Raw genomic sequence first — 20317 nt, forward strand, 5'->3', positions numbered from 1 at the left:
CCATGATCACATTGAATGGCGGTGCTGGCTCGAAGGGCCGAATGGCCTCCTCCTGCACCTATTGTCTAAAAGGAATAGGTGACTTTTCGGGTCGGGACCCTTCTTCAGACCACCGTGTTGCAGCTGGACTAGAGTATTGTGCACAGTTCTGGTCGCCACAACACAGGAAGAAAGTGGTAGCAATATGGACAATGCAAAGAAATTCACCAGGATGTTGCTTGTAATGAACAGATTTAAGGTGAGAGGAGAGATAATTAAAGAATATCTGACGAGTAGGTTTTTTCACACAGAGGCTGGTGGCAATCTAGAACGAACTGCCAGAGGAGGTGGAGGCAGATACAATTGCAAAGTTTAAGCGGTGTTTGGACAGGTACTTGGACGGGAAAGGAGGAAAAAGCAATGCAGGTTTAATGCTGGCAAGTGGGATTAGCATAGATAGCCCTCACAGTCTGCCTGACAAGGTGACCGAAGGGCTTGATTCTGTGCTGCATGATTCTACAAGTTGTATGGTAGTGTGGGATGTAGCGCATGATATCAATCAGAGAACCAGGATGTAGGTAATTAGGGCAATATAATGATCAGATTACAAATTAAACATAGACTGGGGAAATGGACATGGAGTTTATGAGATGGTGGTGGTGGGGGGGGGGGGGTGGTGGTGGTGGGGTGGTGGTGGTGGGGGGGGGGGGGGGTGGTGGTGGTGTGGGTGGGGGAAACCTTTCTCTTTTAGGTCTCTTCCTCACGGCGCGGGGTGCGGCTCGGCCGCGGGGACTTCCATCCCCTTGCGGGGACTGTGCGGGTCATAGAAACATAGAAAATAGGTGCAGGAGTAGGCCATTCGGCCCTTCGAGCCTGCACCGCCATTCAATATGATCATGGCTGATCATTCAGCTCAGTAGCCTGTACCTGCCTTCTCTCCATACCCCCTGATCCCTTTATCAAAAAGGGCCACATCTAACTCCCTCTTAAATATAGCCAATGAACTGGCCTCAACTACCTTCTGTGGCAGAGAATTCCACAGACTCGCCACTCTCTGTGTGAAGAAATGTTTTCTCATCTCGGTCCTAAAAGACTTCCCCCTTATCCTTAAGCTGTGACCCCTGGTTCTGGACTCCCCCAACATCGGGAACAATCTTCCCGCATCTAGCCTCTCCAACCCCTTAAGAATTTTATGTTTCTATAAGATCCCCCCTCAGTCTTCTAAATTCCAGCGAGTACAAGCCCAGTCTATCCTCATATGTAAGTCCCGCCATCCCCGGGATTAATCTGGTGAACCTTCTCTGTACTACCTCTAAGGCAAGAACGTCTTTCCTCAGGTTAGGAGACCAAAACTGCACACAATACTCCAGGTGCGGTCGGAGACGAGCTGTCTGTCCGTGGGCGTGGGGAAGAGTGGAAGTTTTGTTGCCTCCATCACAGTGAGGGGGTGTTTGGAATCACTGTGATGGACGTTTGTGTTGGGGTCATGTGTCTTGTGTTCTTTTTTTGTGTGTGACTGCTATATAATTTCGTTCGGTACCTTGGTACCGAATGACAAATAAAGCTCTGTTGACTGTTGATATTAGAAGCTGAGGAAATAAAAAAATTGAAAATAGTGAACAAGAAGAGAGTGAAATGAGGAACTGAAAGGGATTAGCATGAGTTGTGGACAGTGAAGGCTGTCAAACTATATAGCAGGATATAGATCCGTTACGAATATGGGCAGGATAATGGCAATTGGAGTTTAATCCAAGCAAGTGTGAGATGTTGCACCTTGGAAGACAAATGAAAGACAGAAGTATATGGGCAGGACCCTTAACAACATCATGTGCAGAGGGATCTTTGAAGTCCATAACTCCCTGAAAGTGGTAACACAAATAGAGTGGGAAAGAAGGCATATGGTATGCTTGCATTTACTAGTCGGGGCATCGAATATGAATCAGGAAGTAATTTTGCAGCTTGATAGGACTTTGGTTAGGCCGCAATTGGAGTATTGCATGCAGTTCTGGTTTCCCCATTACAAGAAAAAATGTGGAGGCTTTGGTTTACCAGAATGCTGCCTGGATTAGAGGGTATAACTGAAAGAGAAGTTGAATAAACTTAGATTGAATACTCTGGAGCATCAGAGTTTGAGAGGAGACCTGATAGAAGTGGCTTTTAGATATGCAGGGAATGGAGGAATATGGAACATGTGAGGGTAGAAGCATTTAGTTTAATTTGGCATCATTTTAATTGCAGATATTTTGGACTGAGAAGTGCCAGGATTGAGCAAACGAAAGGAGAGGGGAAGATAGGGGAGAAGAGGTGGGTAAGGTGGTGGAGAGGAGAGGAGGGAGCAGATGTGAGGAGGGCAGAGGAGAGGAAGGTGAAGGAGGAGTATGGGTGGGGAAAGCAAAGGAAGGAGGGCAGAGGACAGGGCAGAAGAAGGATTTTAGAGAGGCAGGAAAAGACAGGGAATGGGGGTAGAATTTGAGGAGGGAGCAAAGAGAGAGGGCTGCGAGTGGGGGAAAAAAGGATGAAGGTCAATAAGAAGGCAGGTAACTAGAAGTGGTGATGTAGCAGTCACTAATACTGCTGCCCCACAGCTCCAATGATCTAGGTTCAATCTGCATGGAGTTTGCAGTCTCTCCGTGTCACTATGCAGTTTACTTCATGTACTCCCGTTTCCTCCCACATTGCACTGATATACGAGTTGGTTAATTGGCTGCTGTCAGTGGCAGGCAGAAGAATCACTTGCTGATGTGGTGTAAGAAATGCGGAAACAATCGGATTGCTTGAGTGAAATTCAACAATTAATCAGTGAAATGGTTAATCTCTGAAGGGATGGAGCTTGTCCCTTCATCAGACCTTCTCGGGAATAAAAGCAAAACATTACTAATGCGAAGAAAAGTGGACCTTTAATGTGTATAATGTTACACTCCTCAAGGTAAATCATGGATGTTCAGCAAACATGACCAAAGAACAACTTGTACATTTTGCAATGAATGCCTGGCTTGGATACTATCACTCTCTGTAGCAGAATGTAACAAACATTCCAAATATATGCAATAAAATACATGATTTTTCTACGAAACATGGTGTGCCTGGCACACACTACTACTGATAAGTAAATAACATAAATAATGCCCATAGCTTTGAATACTGAGCAGAGCTGCAGAATGAAACATTTAATAATACAGGATCTGAATCAAAGTACAAGTAACTGAAGGTTAAAAAACTGCAGATGCTGGAAATCTGAAGTAGTCACGTTAACAGAGTGGTATCTGTGGAGAGAGAAACAGAGTTAACATTGTCATGTCAGGGACCTTCTTCTGACCTGAAATGTTAATTCTGGTCCTCTTCCCACAGATGCTGTTTGACCTGCTTAATGCTTCCAGCATTTACTGTGTTTATTACAAGTTACTGATGTGTATTAATAACATCCATCGCTGAAGATAAAACTTTCAAAGAATGAAGAATGGATATGCTTGGAAGTTCAATCTGCACATTGCGATATTTGTCACATAATGCATTATGGATCACAAGATGTGTAGTGTAATAAGGGGAAGACAACATTGCATAGTTCAGGTGCCTTGCAATGGGATAAGGCTATTTATTGTAAAAAACAGAAAGTGTGCTTGACCAAAAGATCATTGTCCACTGCCTCAGAAAATACACTAGTGAACTTTAACAGCATCCACTGGGGCCAGGAGGAATAACTAGAAGAAAAATGCAAGTTTGTAATGGAAGGCATAATATATTTTAACAGAAATTATGTATGCTAATTGAAAAGGCAATCTTTGTTACTTCAGAGATTAGACAGCAAGGAGTGCTATAACAAAGATGAGTTTAATGTAAACTGGCCTTCAAAATACCTTCAGTTATTACCTGTCTTTCCATTTAGATTTTTAAACTTTTCTTTCAATCACAGTGAGTGCTGAGACATGTAAAGCAAGGGGTATGTCAGAAAGTGAAGGTATAAAGAGGCTGTATTAATATTCACGACAAATGAAGAAAAGATTTGGGGCACCCATTGGGGCAGACCACCAGTTACACAGAGCACACAATGGCCATCTTGGGCAGCCTGGTGGAGTTCCCCAGGAACCAATAACCTCAGCTCTCCGTTGGAGGGCCACTGTGGCAGTGCACCCAATACCTCAAGAAACCTGGCAGAGGCTCTGAGCGTATCACAGGCTAATCCTGGAGACACCATTAGCTCACCGGGCAATCTTATCAAGTCCTAAAGAACATTTCACCGTTTACATAAGCCACAAATCCATCTGGATATTCCATCACTCATCTCAGGAAGTTTGCCAGAGATGTGTCAGGGGATTGCATCAGTTGTACAGGCAGACAGGTTGAGAACCATCAGGATCTACCTCCAGTTGGACAGGACAGTCTGGTAGTGATCCGTCAGGATGTTCCATCAATTGGACTGGGGAACGTGGAAGAGAAGCGTCAGGACATTCCATCAGTCGTTTGGGACAGATGCTAGAGGGCCATTAGAAATCCGCATCAATTATACACACAGTCAGATAGAGGTTCATTGGAATCTTCAACCAGTTTCATAGCACAATCTGGTAGAAGTCCATCAGAATATTCTCCATCAGTTACACGTGGTTTATTTAGATTATAATTAATATGCAAGGAGTAATAAAACCATTAAAATATGCATTGGCAGTCAAAAAGAGATGGGACGCGTTCAGGCAAAGATCTTCACCAGAATGGAGATTGAGAAACTCAAACCTGCATTTACACCTTCGAGGTACTGATGGAAAATTGATGTGTTTTCTACATTTATATACATCCTAATTACTGCAATGCCCTGCTAACATTATCAAGGCAGCACTTAAACTGAGAGCAGCAGATGAGAGATAAAATACTTCAAGTTCTTGTGCTGCATTATTCCTGAATTCCTTGATACATTCCTGCCCTTTATGGAGCTTGGTAAAGTTCATGCAGCAGGTTACTAAAATGCTCCTAGTACAGGTAAGTCATGGATTAGAAAGATTAAATCTTCCCCCGCAGTTATCCATTAGAGCATTCCCAGCACAGATACAGCATACAATAAATGCAGAATAATGCTGCTTCAACACAGCACGATTGAACAATCCCATGGCATCTACAGCATGGTTTATGTGCAGTGTAAATTTACTGCATGTTGTCTGAAGTGCTCAGAGCTGACCTGAGAATAGCGGCAATGTAGCATGCACGTTTAAAAAAAAGTTAATTCTCTCTGCAACCATCATGTGCTAATTGCATTATATCTTGGTAATGGTCAGTTTGTAGTTTTGACCTTTGCCTACAGAAATGGTTTCTGACAAGCTAATGCAATGGAACAGTTCAAATATCAAACTGTCATAAAGATTTACACATTGATTTTAAATCCGGATAATGTAATGTGCCTGATAAGACTGCACAAGATGTGAAATTGATAGATTGTGAGGGTGACATTACAGATCAGATTGGCAAGGCTGTCTTATAATGATCTTAATCCCTAACAAAGTCGTGTAGAATTCAAATATGCACTTTGACAGATTTGCAAGGGAAAGAAGCTGTTTATGATACGAATACTCGTTTTCTGTTAAGAAAATGAAAAACACCATTTTAGGCAGAAATAAAAATTACGGTCCTTGAACTGGTAAGGATCTAAGTGAGGATAGTGATGAAGACACTGCTTTTTGACACAGCGCGCCTCTCCACATTGCACCGGGTTGGATTTGATCTCCATTCCACAAGGGAAAAGAGTAATCCTTGAGACAGCTGATTCTTTGGGGAAGTCTATCAATAAACTATGGAGCATGATTTTAGGATTCGACAGAGTCAATGGACAGTCCAGAGTACCGGCCTCAGGGTCAAGTACTAATACTAAACAGGTCAATTATTCACCTTGACAACCTTTGCTCAGCTGATTTATCTTGGCAGTTTCAAGGCTAATGTTTGAGATTTACTGTGAGCTGAAGGCTTGACAATAGAAATGGCCATTACTGCAGGACAACACTTTGGATCTTACTGGTGAGAATGGACTAACACCTGTAACCAATCTGCCTTTTCCATATAACTTAATCTTTCTTCTCAGCAGCTTATCTGGAACAGATACTACGTTTTCCTGCTGCTGGACGTTGAACATTCAACCCAGTGATACCCCTCAGCAGCACAACACTTTACTAGATGCATTAGAGAACCAAGGGAATATTCTTTCTTTTCAAAGTGATGCTGTTTGAAGTTGTTGGAATGAGACAGTGTCAATCAGCATAGGGTTGTATAATGAAGGGCAGTATCAACACTTCTGCCCAAAGCCAACAGTTGCTCTGCAAACAATGTCTCTGCTGGTCACAGTTGCAAGGTTCATGTTTCAAAGTACTTGTATATTGCTGTCACATACTGCATCAGGCTCTGCCAGTCCGGCCGTTCTGTGCTCACCATCTCATTGATATCCTAGAACAGGAAACATTACACAATTGTATTACAAGGATTGATAATTTGCGCAAGAGTAAACAATCTCACATTTTCCACGGGATTTTTAATTGTGGAATTTCTCAGTCAGCGGAGTTTGTGTTGTTTTACTTATCTCTAAGAAAAGAAAGCACAATGTGAAGAAAAGCAAAATACACCAAAACCCTCACTTTACGGCCATCTGGGAGATGGAAATTCCCCTTAAGAGTTCATAAAATAGTCAAAAATTTGAGAAATGGCATAAAATTTGCTCTTACCGGATTTATGTGGGGAAAAATACCAACACAAAATTAATTTCTTTTCAACTTGTGTTTCTTAACGCAAGTGCTGATGACGCACTTTGCATTACGGAAAATTGTGATATGGCCGGTTTTCTAGAAACGCAATGCTCCCTCTCATAAGGCAGGGTTGCATGAATAAGATTAATTAATATTTATATTAATGTTTACAGCATAGGTTCTGCAGTAAGTTTTAGTTCAATGGCAGCACTTCGTTTATCTAATTTCAGAAACCTGAGCAGTGAACAGTGTTACGTTCTTAAATGGTACTGAGGAAGCACTAGACTGTGCTGTCATTCACATGAAACCTTAAATCAAAGTCCCGTTTGCATCTCAATGTGGACAACAATGATCAAGCACTATTTAAATGCATGCCCTTTTGTCCAAACTGTCCATGCTGACAAGTGCTTACCTGAGTTGGTCCCATTTGCCCAGGTTTGGCTCATATACTTCAAAATCTATTTTCTATCCATGAACCTGTCCAAATGTTTTTAAAAAATAGTGATTGTGTCCACCTCGTTCCACATACCCATCACCCTCTGTGAAAAACCTGTTCCTCAGGTACTCTTTAAAACTTTCACCTCTCACATAAATGCGTTGCCATCTAGTTTTAGACTCCCCTAGATTAACTTTGATTTTGTGAAGAAAAATAATGACCAAATTAACATTCATACTAGAGCTAAAAATCTATACATAAATAAAAAGCAAAACAAATTGTTTTTACCACCCCTGGGAGCATAACAAGGAGAATAATAAAGAATATAAAGAATGAAGTGCCTTGGATAATGTGTTTAACTGCTGACTAGTTAATCCCAGTGTTTCATTGAAAAGCTCACCAGAGTAGACTTGATGCCAACACTTTCAGCTGCCTGGAAGGCAAGAGAAAAATTTCTACGCTGTAAAACAGAAATACAAACAAGTAAGTCTGCTGTCACAAAACATTCAGTGGACAATAACATTTCATAATCTTAAACTTTTTGTTGTGTCACCGCATGGGGAGTTGTTTTGTTAATATAGAATGATCCAGACCAGAACTGTTACCACACAAAAGACCCTGCAGCCTATCACGTCAACCCCATTCAATTTTTCCTCCTGTTCTTTCCTCAAATTTCCCTCAAGGGTAATTTTCTTTTCAAAACCCTGATTGATTCCATTTCTACCAAATACATTTCTTCACAAATCTGTATTTTAACTATTATAGTCTGCGTCCCAGATCTTCTTCTGACAGACACAGCTTCTCTTAAATTACTCCAATTATATCTGGTGTGAGCTTATACACCTCAATCTAATCTCATCTGAACCATTTATTCTGGAAAAGGAACTAGTCCACTGTCTCCAATCCAACTTTAGAGCTGCCATCTCATGTTTGGGATCGATTGAACAAATCCTTCTTGATGCCTAGTCTGGGCTTTTTACTTCCTTCTTAAAGTGTAATGAACAGAATTAGATGGCTGTGATGTTGTGGCCATTGTGGAAAACGTGGCTGTGAGTGGGACACGACTGGCAGCTCAATGTTCCACGTTTTGTTGGTTCAGACGTTATGGAGAGGTAGGCAACAGAGGAGGAATTGCACCACTAATCAGGGAGACTGTCATGTTGGTACTCAGAGAAGAGTACGTCCACTGAGGTGATATGGGTGGATCTTAGAAATAAGTAAGGTGCAAGCACTCTGATGGCATGGTACAATAGGCCCCCCAATAGCAGGTGGGAGGTAGACGAACAGATATGTAGATAGATTTCTGAAAGATGCCAAAGTAACAGTGTTGGCTTAGTGCGCGACTTACTTTGGCATCTGGGAGTTAACTGGGACTTGTTCAGTGCCAAAGGCTTAGACGGGGCAAAAAATTGTGAGGTGTATCCAAGAAGGTTTCTTGAAATAGTATTTGGATATTCCAACCGGAGATGGGAATATACTGGACCTTGTGTTGGAAAATGAGTCTGGCCAGCTGACTGGTGTTTCAGTGGAAGAGCATTTTGGGGATAGAGATCACAACTTCATTAGTTTTAAGATTTTTTTTGAATAGGGAGAAAGCTGGACTGTACTAAACTAAAGTAAGACCAATGAAACTTTATTAGGCAGGAGCTTGGGAGGGTACACGGTGGGAGCAGTTGTTATCGGGTAAGCCTACATTTGGAACTCATTTAAAGGCCAGTTGATTGAAGTTCCAGTGAGGAGGGATAAGGATGGCAAAGTAAGGGAACCTTGGATGACCAAAGAGGTTATAAATTTGGTCAAAATGTAAAGGGGAGGGTATGCAAGATTCAAGACAATGGAATCAGGCAGGACCTTTGAGGAATATAAAGAAAGAAGGAAAGAACTCAAGCCATCAATTAGAAGGGCAAAACGGGGCCACAAAATGGCAAATGGCAAAGGCAGATTGAGATTAAGGAGGAGGAGGCATTACTTTTTTTGAAGAGGATTATGGTGGATAAATCCCCAGGACCAGATGGGCATCTAGAAATGCTGCCTGTGCCGCTGAGTTACTCCAGCATGTTGTGTCTTTTTTTGTAAACCAGCATCTGCAGTTCCTCGTTTCTACTGTTGCATAGATTGTTCAGCGTACTTCAGTCTGTGCAACTTTAGCACGATGAGATATCTGGCAGAGCTGGAGATTTGGAATATTGGAAGAATTATCCCAGGCCCCTTTTATGCACTTAATAGGAAACAGCCGAGGATTTCTATCAGTTATCCATTACACTATGCAATTAAGGCCAAATGAGATGGGTACCAAAATATGTTAAAATAAAACATGTACATTTGCAAATCGTGGAGAGCATTCAGTGTCCACAGTATTACAAAAACAATATTTTCAATTAATGTCGTCATGATGTTGTTTTTACCTTGTCCTGACTGTTCAGCTCCTGATATGGGATGTGTGCTGGAAGATACGTGTGAAGCACAGCACAGAATGCAAGCCCATCATTCCAACTACTGCTGAAATTTGTGATGTCAATGTTCTAGGGTAAGAAAGAAGCAGAATACTTTGAATAATCTAATGCTGTCGGTTAACATTCCACTGAACTGCCACTTGTTAAAATACAAAGTATTGGCTAGGAGGAAAGGCATTCCACCATCTTGTGCTTATTCATGCTGTTTATTTGCTCATGTGATTCTTTTGGTAACTCCAGAAGCTGCGTATCCACTCTTATGGGCACCGACCCACTGTCCCATGACGATGATCACTGAATCTCACTTCCACTCAACAATCTAGACCAATACACCCGAGAAGGTGCTTGTGGGCCTGTGTTAACTCCCGAAGATACACCCTCTGTACTGTTAGATGAGGGTTTGCAGATTTCACTCCAGCATTACACTGATACCGTGGCCAGTTACTGCCCTACATAGCAGCCACTGGACTGGCATAGTGGCACCACAGTAGAGTTGCTGCCTTACAGCGCCAGACACCTAGGTTCAATCCCGACCATGGGTGCTGTCTGTACGGAGTTCATACTTTCTCCCTGTGATCGGGTGGGTTTTCTCCGGGTGCTCCGGTTTCCTCCCACATTCAGGTTTGTAGGTTAATTGGCTTCCGTGAATTGTCCCTAGTGTGTAGAATGCAAAACTGGGATAACTAGTGTATGGATGATTTTTGGTTGCTGCAGACTCGGTGGACCGAAGGGCCTGTTTCTATGCTGCATCTCTACACTAAACTAAACACGGTTTGAAGTGAGTAGTGGAGAGAATGTTTAACAAATGGATGAATATTTAATATTTTGTACATAAGGGCATGGGACTGCTCTTAGCTGCTTCCATTCTAATGTACCAAACAGCACCACTGCATCAACATTTCCTGCAAATACTTCCCCATCCATCAAATACTTAGTTTCCTCTTCAACCGACTTGGCTGAGTTCCACCTTTTCATGCACTTTGGATGAAAATCAGACCCAAGAAACCACAGAAAATATGTTACAGAAGGCCATTCAGGCCATACTGGTCAATAAATAGTTTCACAGTAATTCCACGTTCACACGCTGGGACTCTGGTCCTGCAGATCATGACACTTCCAGCAGACTCTCTGACAGTGAATTTAATGCCTTGCAGCCCCTGACGATCAACAATTTTGTCCATCTTCCCTTTAATCATTTTAATTCTCTTTATCCTAAATCTCGTTTCCTTTTCCCTTGACTTTCAGTCTGAAGAAGGGCCTCAACCCGAAACGTCACCCATTTCTATCCAGAGATGCTGCCTGTCCCGCTGCGTTACTCCAGCATTTTGTGTCTGTCTTTGATTTAGACCAGCATCTGCAGTTCCTTCCTACACATACTTAATTCTCTGCCTGTTGGTTTTTGACTAAGGAAAATAGGTCCCTTTTGATTTATGTAAATTTATACATATTCTTGGGGACTGAAGTTTGGTTGTTGCAAAGTGCTTGAAGATGCAAGGAAGCATCAGTCTCGTTGGTTGGTATGGGACTGATTGAGTTTCTCAAGCCTTTGACTGCTAACATGTTTTTACCTGTCTTTCAGGTTGTTGATAAAAAAAGCAGAAAAGGCTGGAAACACGCAGTAGATCATGCAGAATTTGCGAAAAAGAGCGCATTCTTCACTGTCTACGATATGACCTAGTTTAGTGTCTATTGCAAATTTACTTATCGTGTCTTGCATATTCTCATCAAACTCGTTGATATGCCACAAATAGCAATGGGCCCAACACCAATTACTGAGGCACACCACTAGCCACAGGTCTCCAGTCTGAAGAACAACCTGCCACCACCACCCTCTGCTTCCTTCCATGAAGCCAATTCTGTATCCAGTTGGCTACCTCTTCCTGGTTCCCATGCAATCTTGCAGAGTAGCCCACTATGCAGAGCATTATCAAAGGCCTTCATGCTAAATCAAGCTAACTATCCCTAATCAGGCACTGTCTATCCAAATGTATATATATCTTATCACTCAGAATCCTCTCAGTAACTTACCTGCCGCAGATGTTAGGCTCAACTTTGATCATCCTCCAGTCATCTGACACCTCACCTGTATCTGACAATGATTCATATGTCTCAGTGTTCTCAGATATATCTGATCAGGCCCAGGAGATTTATCTACCTCCATACGCTTTAGGATGTCTAGCACCTCATTGACCGTAATACGGACTGATCTCAAGACATTTACCATTAACTGTCCCAAGTTTCCTCGCCTTCAGGTCCTTCTCCATGGTAAAAACAGAGGAGAAATATTCGTTGAGGACCTCACCCACCTCCCACGGTTCCACACACAGCTGACTGCTTTGATTTCTGAGGTGCCTTATTCTTGCTCTATCCTCTTCCCCTTAATGTACATATAAAATCCATTTGTATTTTCCTTAATTTGATCATCCAGAACTATCTCTTGTCCCCTTTTTGCCCTCCTGATTTCCTTCTTTAATCCTCTAAACCCCTTCAGCGATACACTTGACCCCAGCTACCTATACCTGGCCCATGCCTCCTTCTTTTTCCTAACCAGAGTCTCAATTTCTCTCGTCATCCAGGGTTCCTTACTCTCAGCTGCCTTTCCCTTCACTCTAACAAGAACATGAATGCCCTGAACTCCCACCATAAAGCATCCCACTTTCTGGATGCCCCTTTGCCCGCAAACCTACTCCAATCAACTCTAGCAAGGTCCTGTCTTATACCACCAAAGTTAGCCTTGCTCCAATTCAGAAATTTAATTTGTGGACCCACCCTGAATTTATCCATAACTATTTTAACGCTAATAGAACTGTGGTCATTGGTCCCAAAAGGATCACCCACTGACACTTCAGTCACTTGCCCGTCCCAATTTCCTCAGAGTAGGTCAAGCTTTGCCCTCTTCCCAAGCTTTGGGCTCTCTACAAATTGCCTCAGAAAACTTTCCTGAACACATTTGACAAATTCTACCCCATCTAAGCCCTTGGCACTGTGGCAACGCCAGTGTATATTGGAAAAGTTAAAATCTCTTACAATGACATCTTTATTAGCCTTGCTACACCTATCCATGCTCTCCAGAGATGCCGAGATGCTCCAGCAGTTTGTGTCTTTTGTCAACCAGCAACAGCAGCTCCTTGTTTCCATAGATACTGTTCAGCATACTTCAGTCTGTGCAATTTTAACACAATGAGATATAAGGCACAGCTAAAGATTTATGCGCATCAGTCCTTCGTCCCTGACTGTGAAATCCAGGCCAGTAATTCACAATCCACCATTAGATGTTCAATGATTCTACTGCTGGTTCTTGCCCAGAATCCATTGAACATAGATTGTTAGGTTAGTGTCAGGGATTTTGCATGTGACAATCGCCATTTGAATGGACTGTCTGTCTGTTTCTGTATGGTTGACGCCATTAAATATATAGTCCTTTGACTTTAAAAAATAATTTCCATTTCATTAAGTCAGATCAAACAAACAAGCTAGTATTGTGGTGTTAAAGATCAAACATTTCTGAACTGGTTCATTTCCTGTTCCATTAGAACTCCGTTTCCTAACATTGTCACCCCTTTCTCTGGCTAGAAGTGATGTAATTGTGCGTGTCACGAATCACAGGCATCGTACAAACTATAAACAGCTGACTCAGAGCTACTTGGAATTCAATAGAGGAGTTTTGGCATCGTTAAGTCTTTGTTAAAATGCTTTCAGTGCGCGGTGGGAACATGGTCTTTATATAGTCTCAGCTGATTCAAATCTCAATGATGGACAGCTCCTGGTTTAAGACAGGAAACCAGGCTGCTGCCAGATAGCATGAATGAGGGCTTGCTGAGGGTCACTGCCTGCTAGATATGGTGGTAATGGCAGCATATGGCGTGCTTGCCTTCATTGCGACGGGGAATGAATATAAGAATCAGGAAGTCATGGTGGAGCTCCATAGGACTGTGGTTAGGCCACATTTGGAGTATTGCTTGCAGTTCTGGTCGCCCCATTACAGTAAAGAAAGATGTGGAAGCTTTGGAGAAGGTGCAGAGGTTTACCAGAATGCTGCCTATATTAGAGGATTTCAGGTGTAGGGAGAGGTTGGATAGAGTCATAGTGTGGACACAGGCCCTTCGGCCCAACCGCCCAACATGCCCCATCTACACTAGTCCCACTAGCGGGCATTTGGCCTATATCCTTCTAAACCTATCGTATCCATGTACCTTTCTAAATGTTTCTTAAACGTTGTGATAGTACTTGCCTCAACTACCTCCTCTGGCAGCTCGTTCCATACACCTACAGGTCCCTGTTAAATCTTTCCCCCTTCATCATATACCTATGTCCTCTGGTTCTCGATTCCCCTGCTCTGGGCAAAAGACTGCATTTACCCAATTGATTTTTCTCATGATATTGTATACCACTAATAAGATCACCCCTCATCCTCCTGCGCTCCATGGATTAATGTCGTAGTCTGCTTAACATTTCCCTATAGCTCAGGTCCTCGAGTCCTGCCAACATCCTCATAAACTTGGAGACTTTAATTGTTTTCTCTGGAATGTTAGAGGTAGAGGGGAGACTTGATAGAAGTACATAAAACATGATAGAAATATTTGAGAGGCATAGATAGGTTATAGAGTCAGAACCTTTTCCCAGCGTGGAAATTTCCAACACTAGAGGGCGTACCTAAAAGTTGAGAGGCAGAAAGTTTCAATGGAGATATGCGGGGAAAGTCTTTTTTTAAACAGAGGGTGGTGGGGGGGCTGGTACGTATTGCTAGGTGTGGTGGTGGAGGCAGATACAAAAGTGACAGTTATGAGGCTTTTAGATAGGTACATGGAAGTGCAGGGATTAGAGGGATATGGATCCGGTGCAGGAAGAAGATATCGGTTCAGCTAGATGTTGTGTTTGGCACAAACATTGTGGGTCGAATGGCCCAGCATGTGCTGTACTGTCCTATGTTTCTAGACTCATAGAGCTATACGGCACGTTAAAAGATCCTTCAGCCACCTTGCCCATCCTGACCAATTTGCATACTGGGTCCTATTTGACCTGCGAACCCTTATATGCACATATCCGTTCAAATGTCTTTTGACAGTTGTAATTGTATCTACTTCTCTGGCTGCCACAGACAGCTCATCTTACATACGGACTACCCTCTGAATGATAAAGTTGTCCCTGAAGTCCCTCTTACGTTTCTCCCTTTAAGTCTAATGCCTCAAGTTTTAAAACCCTCTACGGAAAAAAGCGTTAACTTTATTCATGCCCCTCATGATCTTGGTCACCACAATAAGGTTACCTTTCAGTCTCTCCCTCTAACTCAAGCCCGCAAGTCCAGGTAACATACTAGTGAATATCCTCTGCAAGTTAATGACATCCTTCCTATGGCTGGGTGACTAGAAGTGTATACGATACTCCATGTGTGGTCCCACCAATAAGTTGAACAGCTGCTTCTTGATGTCCCAACTTCTATACTCAATACCCTCCCCAGAAAGGCAAGTGTGTCACAAATGCGTTGGACTTCAGAGATATAGCATGGAAACAGGCTCTTCGGCCCAATGTGTCCGTGCCGACCAGCACTAACCCTGTGCACTAACACTATCCTACACACTAGAGACAGTTTATAATTTTACCGAAGCCAATTAACCTACAAATCTGTACGTCTTTGGAGTGGGAGGAAACCGGAGCACCCGGGGAAATCTCCGTACAGACAGCATCCTTAGCCAGGGTCGGACCGGGGCCTCTGGCGTTGTAAGGCAGCAACTCTACCGCTGCGCCATTGTGCCACCCAAAATTTACTGTGCTGTCATAATTTATTTTTAAAAATAACAATATTCAGTTAATATCTTGTTGATTAATTTTTATAACAGCCTGTGATTATTGGCACGACAGGGCAACTATAGAGTTGCTGCCTTACAGTACCTGTCTACAGCTGCTGTCGGTATGGAATTTGTAGTTCCCTCCGTGACCGCGTGGGTTTTTCCCGAGATCTTCGGTTTCCTCCCACACTCCAAAGACATACAGGTTTGTAGGTTAATTCGTTTGGTAGAAATGTAAATTGTCCCTAGTGTAAAGGATAATGTTAATGAGCGGGGATCGTTGGTCGATGTGGACTCAGTGGGCCAAAAGGCCGTTTCCGCGCTGTATCTCTAAACTAAACCATCGTGTTTTCAGCAGTCAGTACAATTTGAATTTACATAGTTCTTTTCTTCAGCCACATTCAATTTCCACAGCGTTTTCCATTAAAGATCGCCATCCAACTAAACATGTTTTGGGATAACAAGATTTTCTTTTTTTTACCATTTTTGACACTTTCTGCAGTACTCATATTGTCCTTTATTGTGACTTTGGCAGCATTGGAGTTACAATGAGTTGTTCCCTTGTAGTCGAAAGTTGCATATTTCAAACGGGATTTAGAAAAACACCGTCAGATCTCATTTACCAACTAAATACCTAGTTAGGGCTAATCTATTTTAAAGACAGTTGTTTTTGTTCATCAGACAGCATGCTTGTGAAATTCAGTAACAATTTCTGTTCAATTTCACATATTTTCTCAGAGTTGCAACACCAACCATGCTACACAATTCCATGTTCCAAATCCCAGCAAAGGGTTTTTTCATCACATTACCTTAATTGTTATTTTAAATTCCCCAAGAATCTAACCATGACTCATTCTCTTTCCTGTATATTATGCATCAGAGGTCAGCTTTCATGACGTGGTTGATGATAGCCAGCTGTACATCACCATCTCTCAATAATGAGACTGCTTCTCCAACGCACAGCCATAGAAGAGCAAACATATGCAGCAAAGGTCGATGGGACCACCTTCACTCGCTGTCTTTGGGCCCAGACCACACATGCAACTTCCTCCCGCGCCAGTCCATCGGCCATGGAGAATCACATCTTTCTCTGCTACAGAAATCTTCTTCCCAGATGAAGAATGAGGTACAGTAGTCATTTTGTAGCTCAGCCAAGTGGTCTACTTCATGACTACATTTCTGTTTTGTCTCTGAACCTTCTCATCTTTCTCTTTATATTTTCTTGCACAGAACCATAGAATTTCACAGCACATAAATGGACTCTTTCAGCTCACCACATTCCAGCTGATCGTGATACCATTCTATGCTCATCTCATTGGCTTGCATTAAGCCCGTGTCTCTCTACTCCTTTCCTATCGATGTACCTGTCCAAAAGCCTTTTAAGCAATGTAATTGTCTTTACCTCTACCACCTCTCCTCTGGCAGCTATTTCCAGATTACCACCACCCACTGTATGAAAGATTTACCCTTGGATCTCCTTCACTTTAAACCCGTTTCCTCTTGTTCCAGACTGCCCTTTCCCGGGATAAAGATTCGTCTCTCATAACTTTATAAACCTGTTAAGCCACACACTTCCTACATTCCAGTGAGGATAAATTCCTGATAACTACAGCCCTTCATTCCAGGCATAATTATTGTCTGAATTCACTCTATTGCTACTACATCCTTCGTGTAGTATTGTGATTAGAACTTCACACAATATTCCAAGTGCAGTCAAACCAATGTTTTGTGCAGCTGCAGCATGATGCTCCAAAACTTATACTCAATGTATTGGCCTAAGAAGGCAAGCATCCTAAATGCCATTTTTACTACTGTACTCACATGTGTCTGCACTCCCAGGAAGCTCTGGACTTGTTACTCAAGGTCTTTCTGATGAAAGCAAACAGGCAGACATGGAATGACATGGACATCAGGAATGCTTTTGACAAAATCCCAGATTGTAGGCTGTCCAGAAAGTTAGGGCAGATGGAGTCCTTTCAGCCCACGTTTGTGCCAAATATAATGCCAAGTAAAACTGATCTCATCAGACTGTACATTCAATGATTCAATGACACCTAATTGTTACATGTACTAGGTACAGTGAAATGCTTTGTTTTGCATACAAAAATCATATAGCAGACCTCACTAAGTCAGTACACAAGTGTCACCACGTTTTGGCGCCAACAAAGACGCAAAAGTTCACCGAACAGTCCTAACTACGGCCTGCCACCATACCAGGCAGCAGGACTCCCACCCCTCCCCTCCCCGCGCCAGTCCCCCGTTCTCGGCCAGGCCCACCCCCCCCTCATCGAGCCCCTTTCGTTCTTGGCGATCCCCCCGCTGCCGGGCCCTCCTCTGTTCTCGGCGCTCCCCTCCCCCTCGCCGAGTCCCTTCGTTCTCAGCAGCCCTCCCTCACTGGGTGATCCATATGCATATCCCTCCGTTCCCTGCACTTCCATGTGCCTATCCAAAAGCCTCTTAAATGCCACTATCATATCTGCCTCCTCCACCACCACCCCTGGCCGTGCATTCCAGGCCTCCACCACTCTCTGTGTTAAAAAGTAAACTTGCGCCACACATGTCTGTTTAACTTTTCCTCTCTCACTTTATAGCTATGCCCTCTAGTGTTGGACATTTCCACCCTGGGAAAAGGTTCTGTCGACCCTTTCTATGCCTCTCATAATTTTATATATTCTTCAATCGTCTTCCCTCAACCTCTGGGGTTCCAGAGAAAACAATCCAAGCCTCTCCCTTCTAATACAGGCGTCATTCTGGTCAACCTCCTCTGCATTGTCCCCAAAGCCTCCACATTATTCCTATAATGGGGCGTCCAGATCAGCACGCAATACTCTAACTTCAGCCTAGCCAAAGCCCTATAGAGCTGCATCATGACTTCCTGACTCTTATATACAATGCCCTTAGCAATGAAGACAAGCATTCCATATGCCTTCTTAACCACCCTATCTACTTCTGCTGCCACCTTTAGTAAACTATGAACTTGGACTCCAAAGACCCCACTGCACATCAATCCTGTTAATAGTCTTGCCGTTAACTGTACACACTTTCCTTACTTTCAACCTCCCAAAGTGCTGCACCTCATTCTTGCCCGGTTCAAATTTCTGCAGCTGGTCTACATTGCGCTGTATCTTCTGACAGCAATCCACACTGTCTGCAATTCCTCCAATTTTGGTGTCGCCAGCAAACTTACTCATCACCCCATCTACTTTCCCCATGCAACTGTGGGAGATGCAACACCTGTCTCCATACCTCCCTCAACTCCATCCAGGGACCCCGACAGTCCTTTCAGGTGAGGCAGAGGTTCACTTGCACCTCCCCCAACCTCATCTACTGTATCTGGTGTTCTAGGTGGGGACGCCTATATGTCGGCAAATGCGGATTGGGCGATTGTTTCGCTGAGCACCTACGTTCAGTACGCCTTGGCCTACGTGATCTTCTGGTTGCCAAACACTTTAACTGGGACTAGTGCAGGTAGGCATCTTGGGCGGCAAGGATGCATCAGGCTGAGGGACCTGTTACCGTGCTGTAAAGCCCAGGGGAAAACCATGCGGTCACAGAGGAATCATGCAAATTCCAAACAGGACTGCAGGTTGGGTTCAAACCTGGTTTACTGAACCTGTGATGCAGTAGCATTGTTTGCCAGAACATTCACTATTCATACTGAAACCCATTGTCTCAATAACCAATCCCTCATCCCTTGAAATCAGCTCAAAATGTATCACACCCTTTCACTTTGACCCTGACTCAAATATCTCTATTCTGACTTTGCTCTCTTTGGGATTTTCTTCGCTCTGCTCCTGAAACATGCCTTCGGCACCGCAACAGAGGGGATCTACCTGCGTACTAGATCAGACGGAAGGCTCTTCAACCTCACCCGCCCCAGAGCCAAGACAAAAGTACATGAAGCTCTCGTGTTGTTTGCCGATGACCCAGCAGTTGTGTCCCACACCCAGCAGGAACAAGAGTCACTGATGGACTGCTTCTATCGGGCTTGCAAGGACTTTGGGCTGACCATCAGCCTGAAGAAGACGAACGTCCTGGGACAGGATACAGAGGCACCGCCTGTCATCACCATCAACGACTACGAATTTGATGCCGTCCATCAGTTCGCGTACCTCGGCTCCACCATCACCGACAACCTCTCCTTGGACAGAGATTGACAAGAGGATCGGGAAGGCAGCTACAACTCTCGAGTGTGGACCAATCCAAAGCTGACAGTGAAGACAAAGATAGCAGTCTACAACACTTGTGTCAACTGCACGCTGCTGTACGGCAGTGAGACATGGACTACATGAGACTGGAGAGAAGACTCAACACCTTCCACCTTAGAAGCATCTGCTGTATCCTGGGTATATCATGGCAAGACAGAGTGTCCAACGCTGAGATTCTGTCTCGCGCTGGCCTTCCGAGTATGTACACTCTACTCAGGCAGCGCAGGCTGCAGTGGCTGGGCCATGTCCACCGCATGGAGGATGCCCGTATTCCAAAAGACATCCTCTATGGAGAGCTGACATCTGGGAGGAGAACCATCGGCTGCCCCCAGCTACGTTACAAGGATGTTTGCAAGAGAGATATGAAGGCGCTCAACATCGATGCGGAGTCCTGGGAGAGCCTTGCAGCTGACCGTACGAGGTGGAGAGGTACCCTGAACCAACATCTCAAAACGGGGGAAGGGAAACTGATGAACGCAGCGGCAGACAAGCGGACACGCAGAAAGGAGCAACTTCAACAGACCAGAGACCACACACAAATGTGACCTCTGCAACAGAGACTGTCACTCCTGCATTGGTCTCTTCAGCCATAAGCGACGCTGCTCTAGCCGAGGTGTGGAGCAAGCAGCCAACTAGGATGCATCACCCATGGTCAGCCATGACCGAGGGGGCCTAAGAAGAAGAAGACTTTGCCCACCTGTGCTGGAGCCAGAAGCCCAACCAACTTCCTCTGCTACCATCA

At 43.8% G+C, this 20317-nt stretch overlaps 1 protein-coding gene across 6 annotated transcripts in view; it reads right to left on the reverse strand.

Moving 5' to 3' along the window:
* Positions 1–2874: 2874 nt before the first annotated feature.
* specc1la (sperm antigen with calponin homology and coiled-coil domains 1-like a) overlaps positions 2875–20317 on the reverse strand; it is a 65759-nt gene continuing 48316 nt past the window's right edge. For all 6 annotated transcript variants that reach the window (XM_078421389.1, XM_078421387.1, XM_078421386.1 and 3 more), the window contains 3 exons: positions 9534–9650; positions 7529–7588; positions 2875–6396 (listed from right to left, as the gene is read on the reverse strand). In XM_078421389.1, coding sequence (XP_078277515.1) covers positions 6307–6396; positions 7529–7588; positions 9534–9650 — 267 coding nt within the window. In that variant the 3' untranslated portion in view covers positions 2875–6306. The remainder of the gene's footprint in view (positions 6397–7528; positions 7589–9533; positions 9651–20317) is intronic.

Source organism: Rhinoraja longicauda, chromosome 25 (assembly GCF_053455715.1).
Source record: "Rhinoraja longicauda isolate Sanriku21f chromosome 25, sRhiLon1.1, whole genome shotgun sequence".
Lineage (NCBI taxonomy): Eukaryota > Metazoa > Chordata > Chondrichthyes > Rajiformes > Arhynchobatidae > Rhinoraja > Rhinoraja longicauda.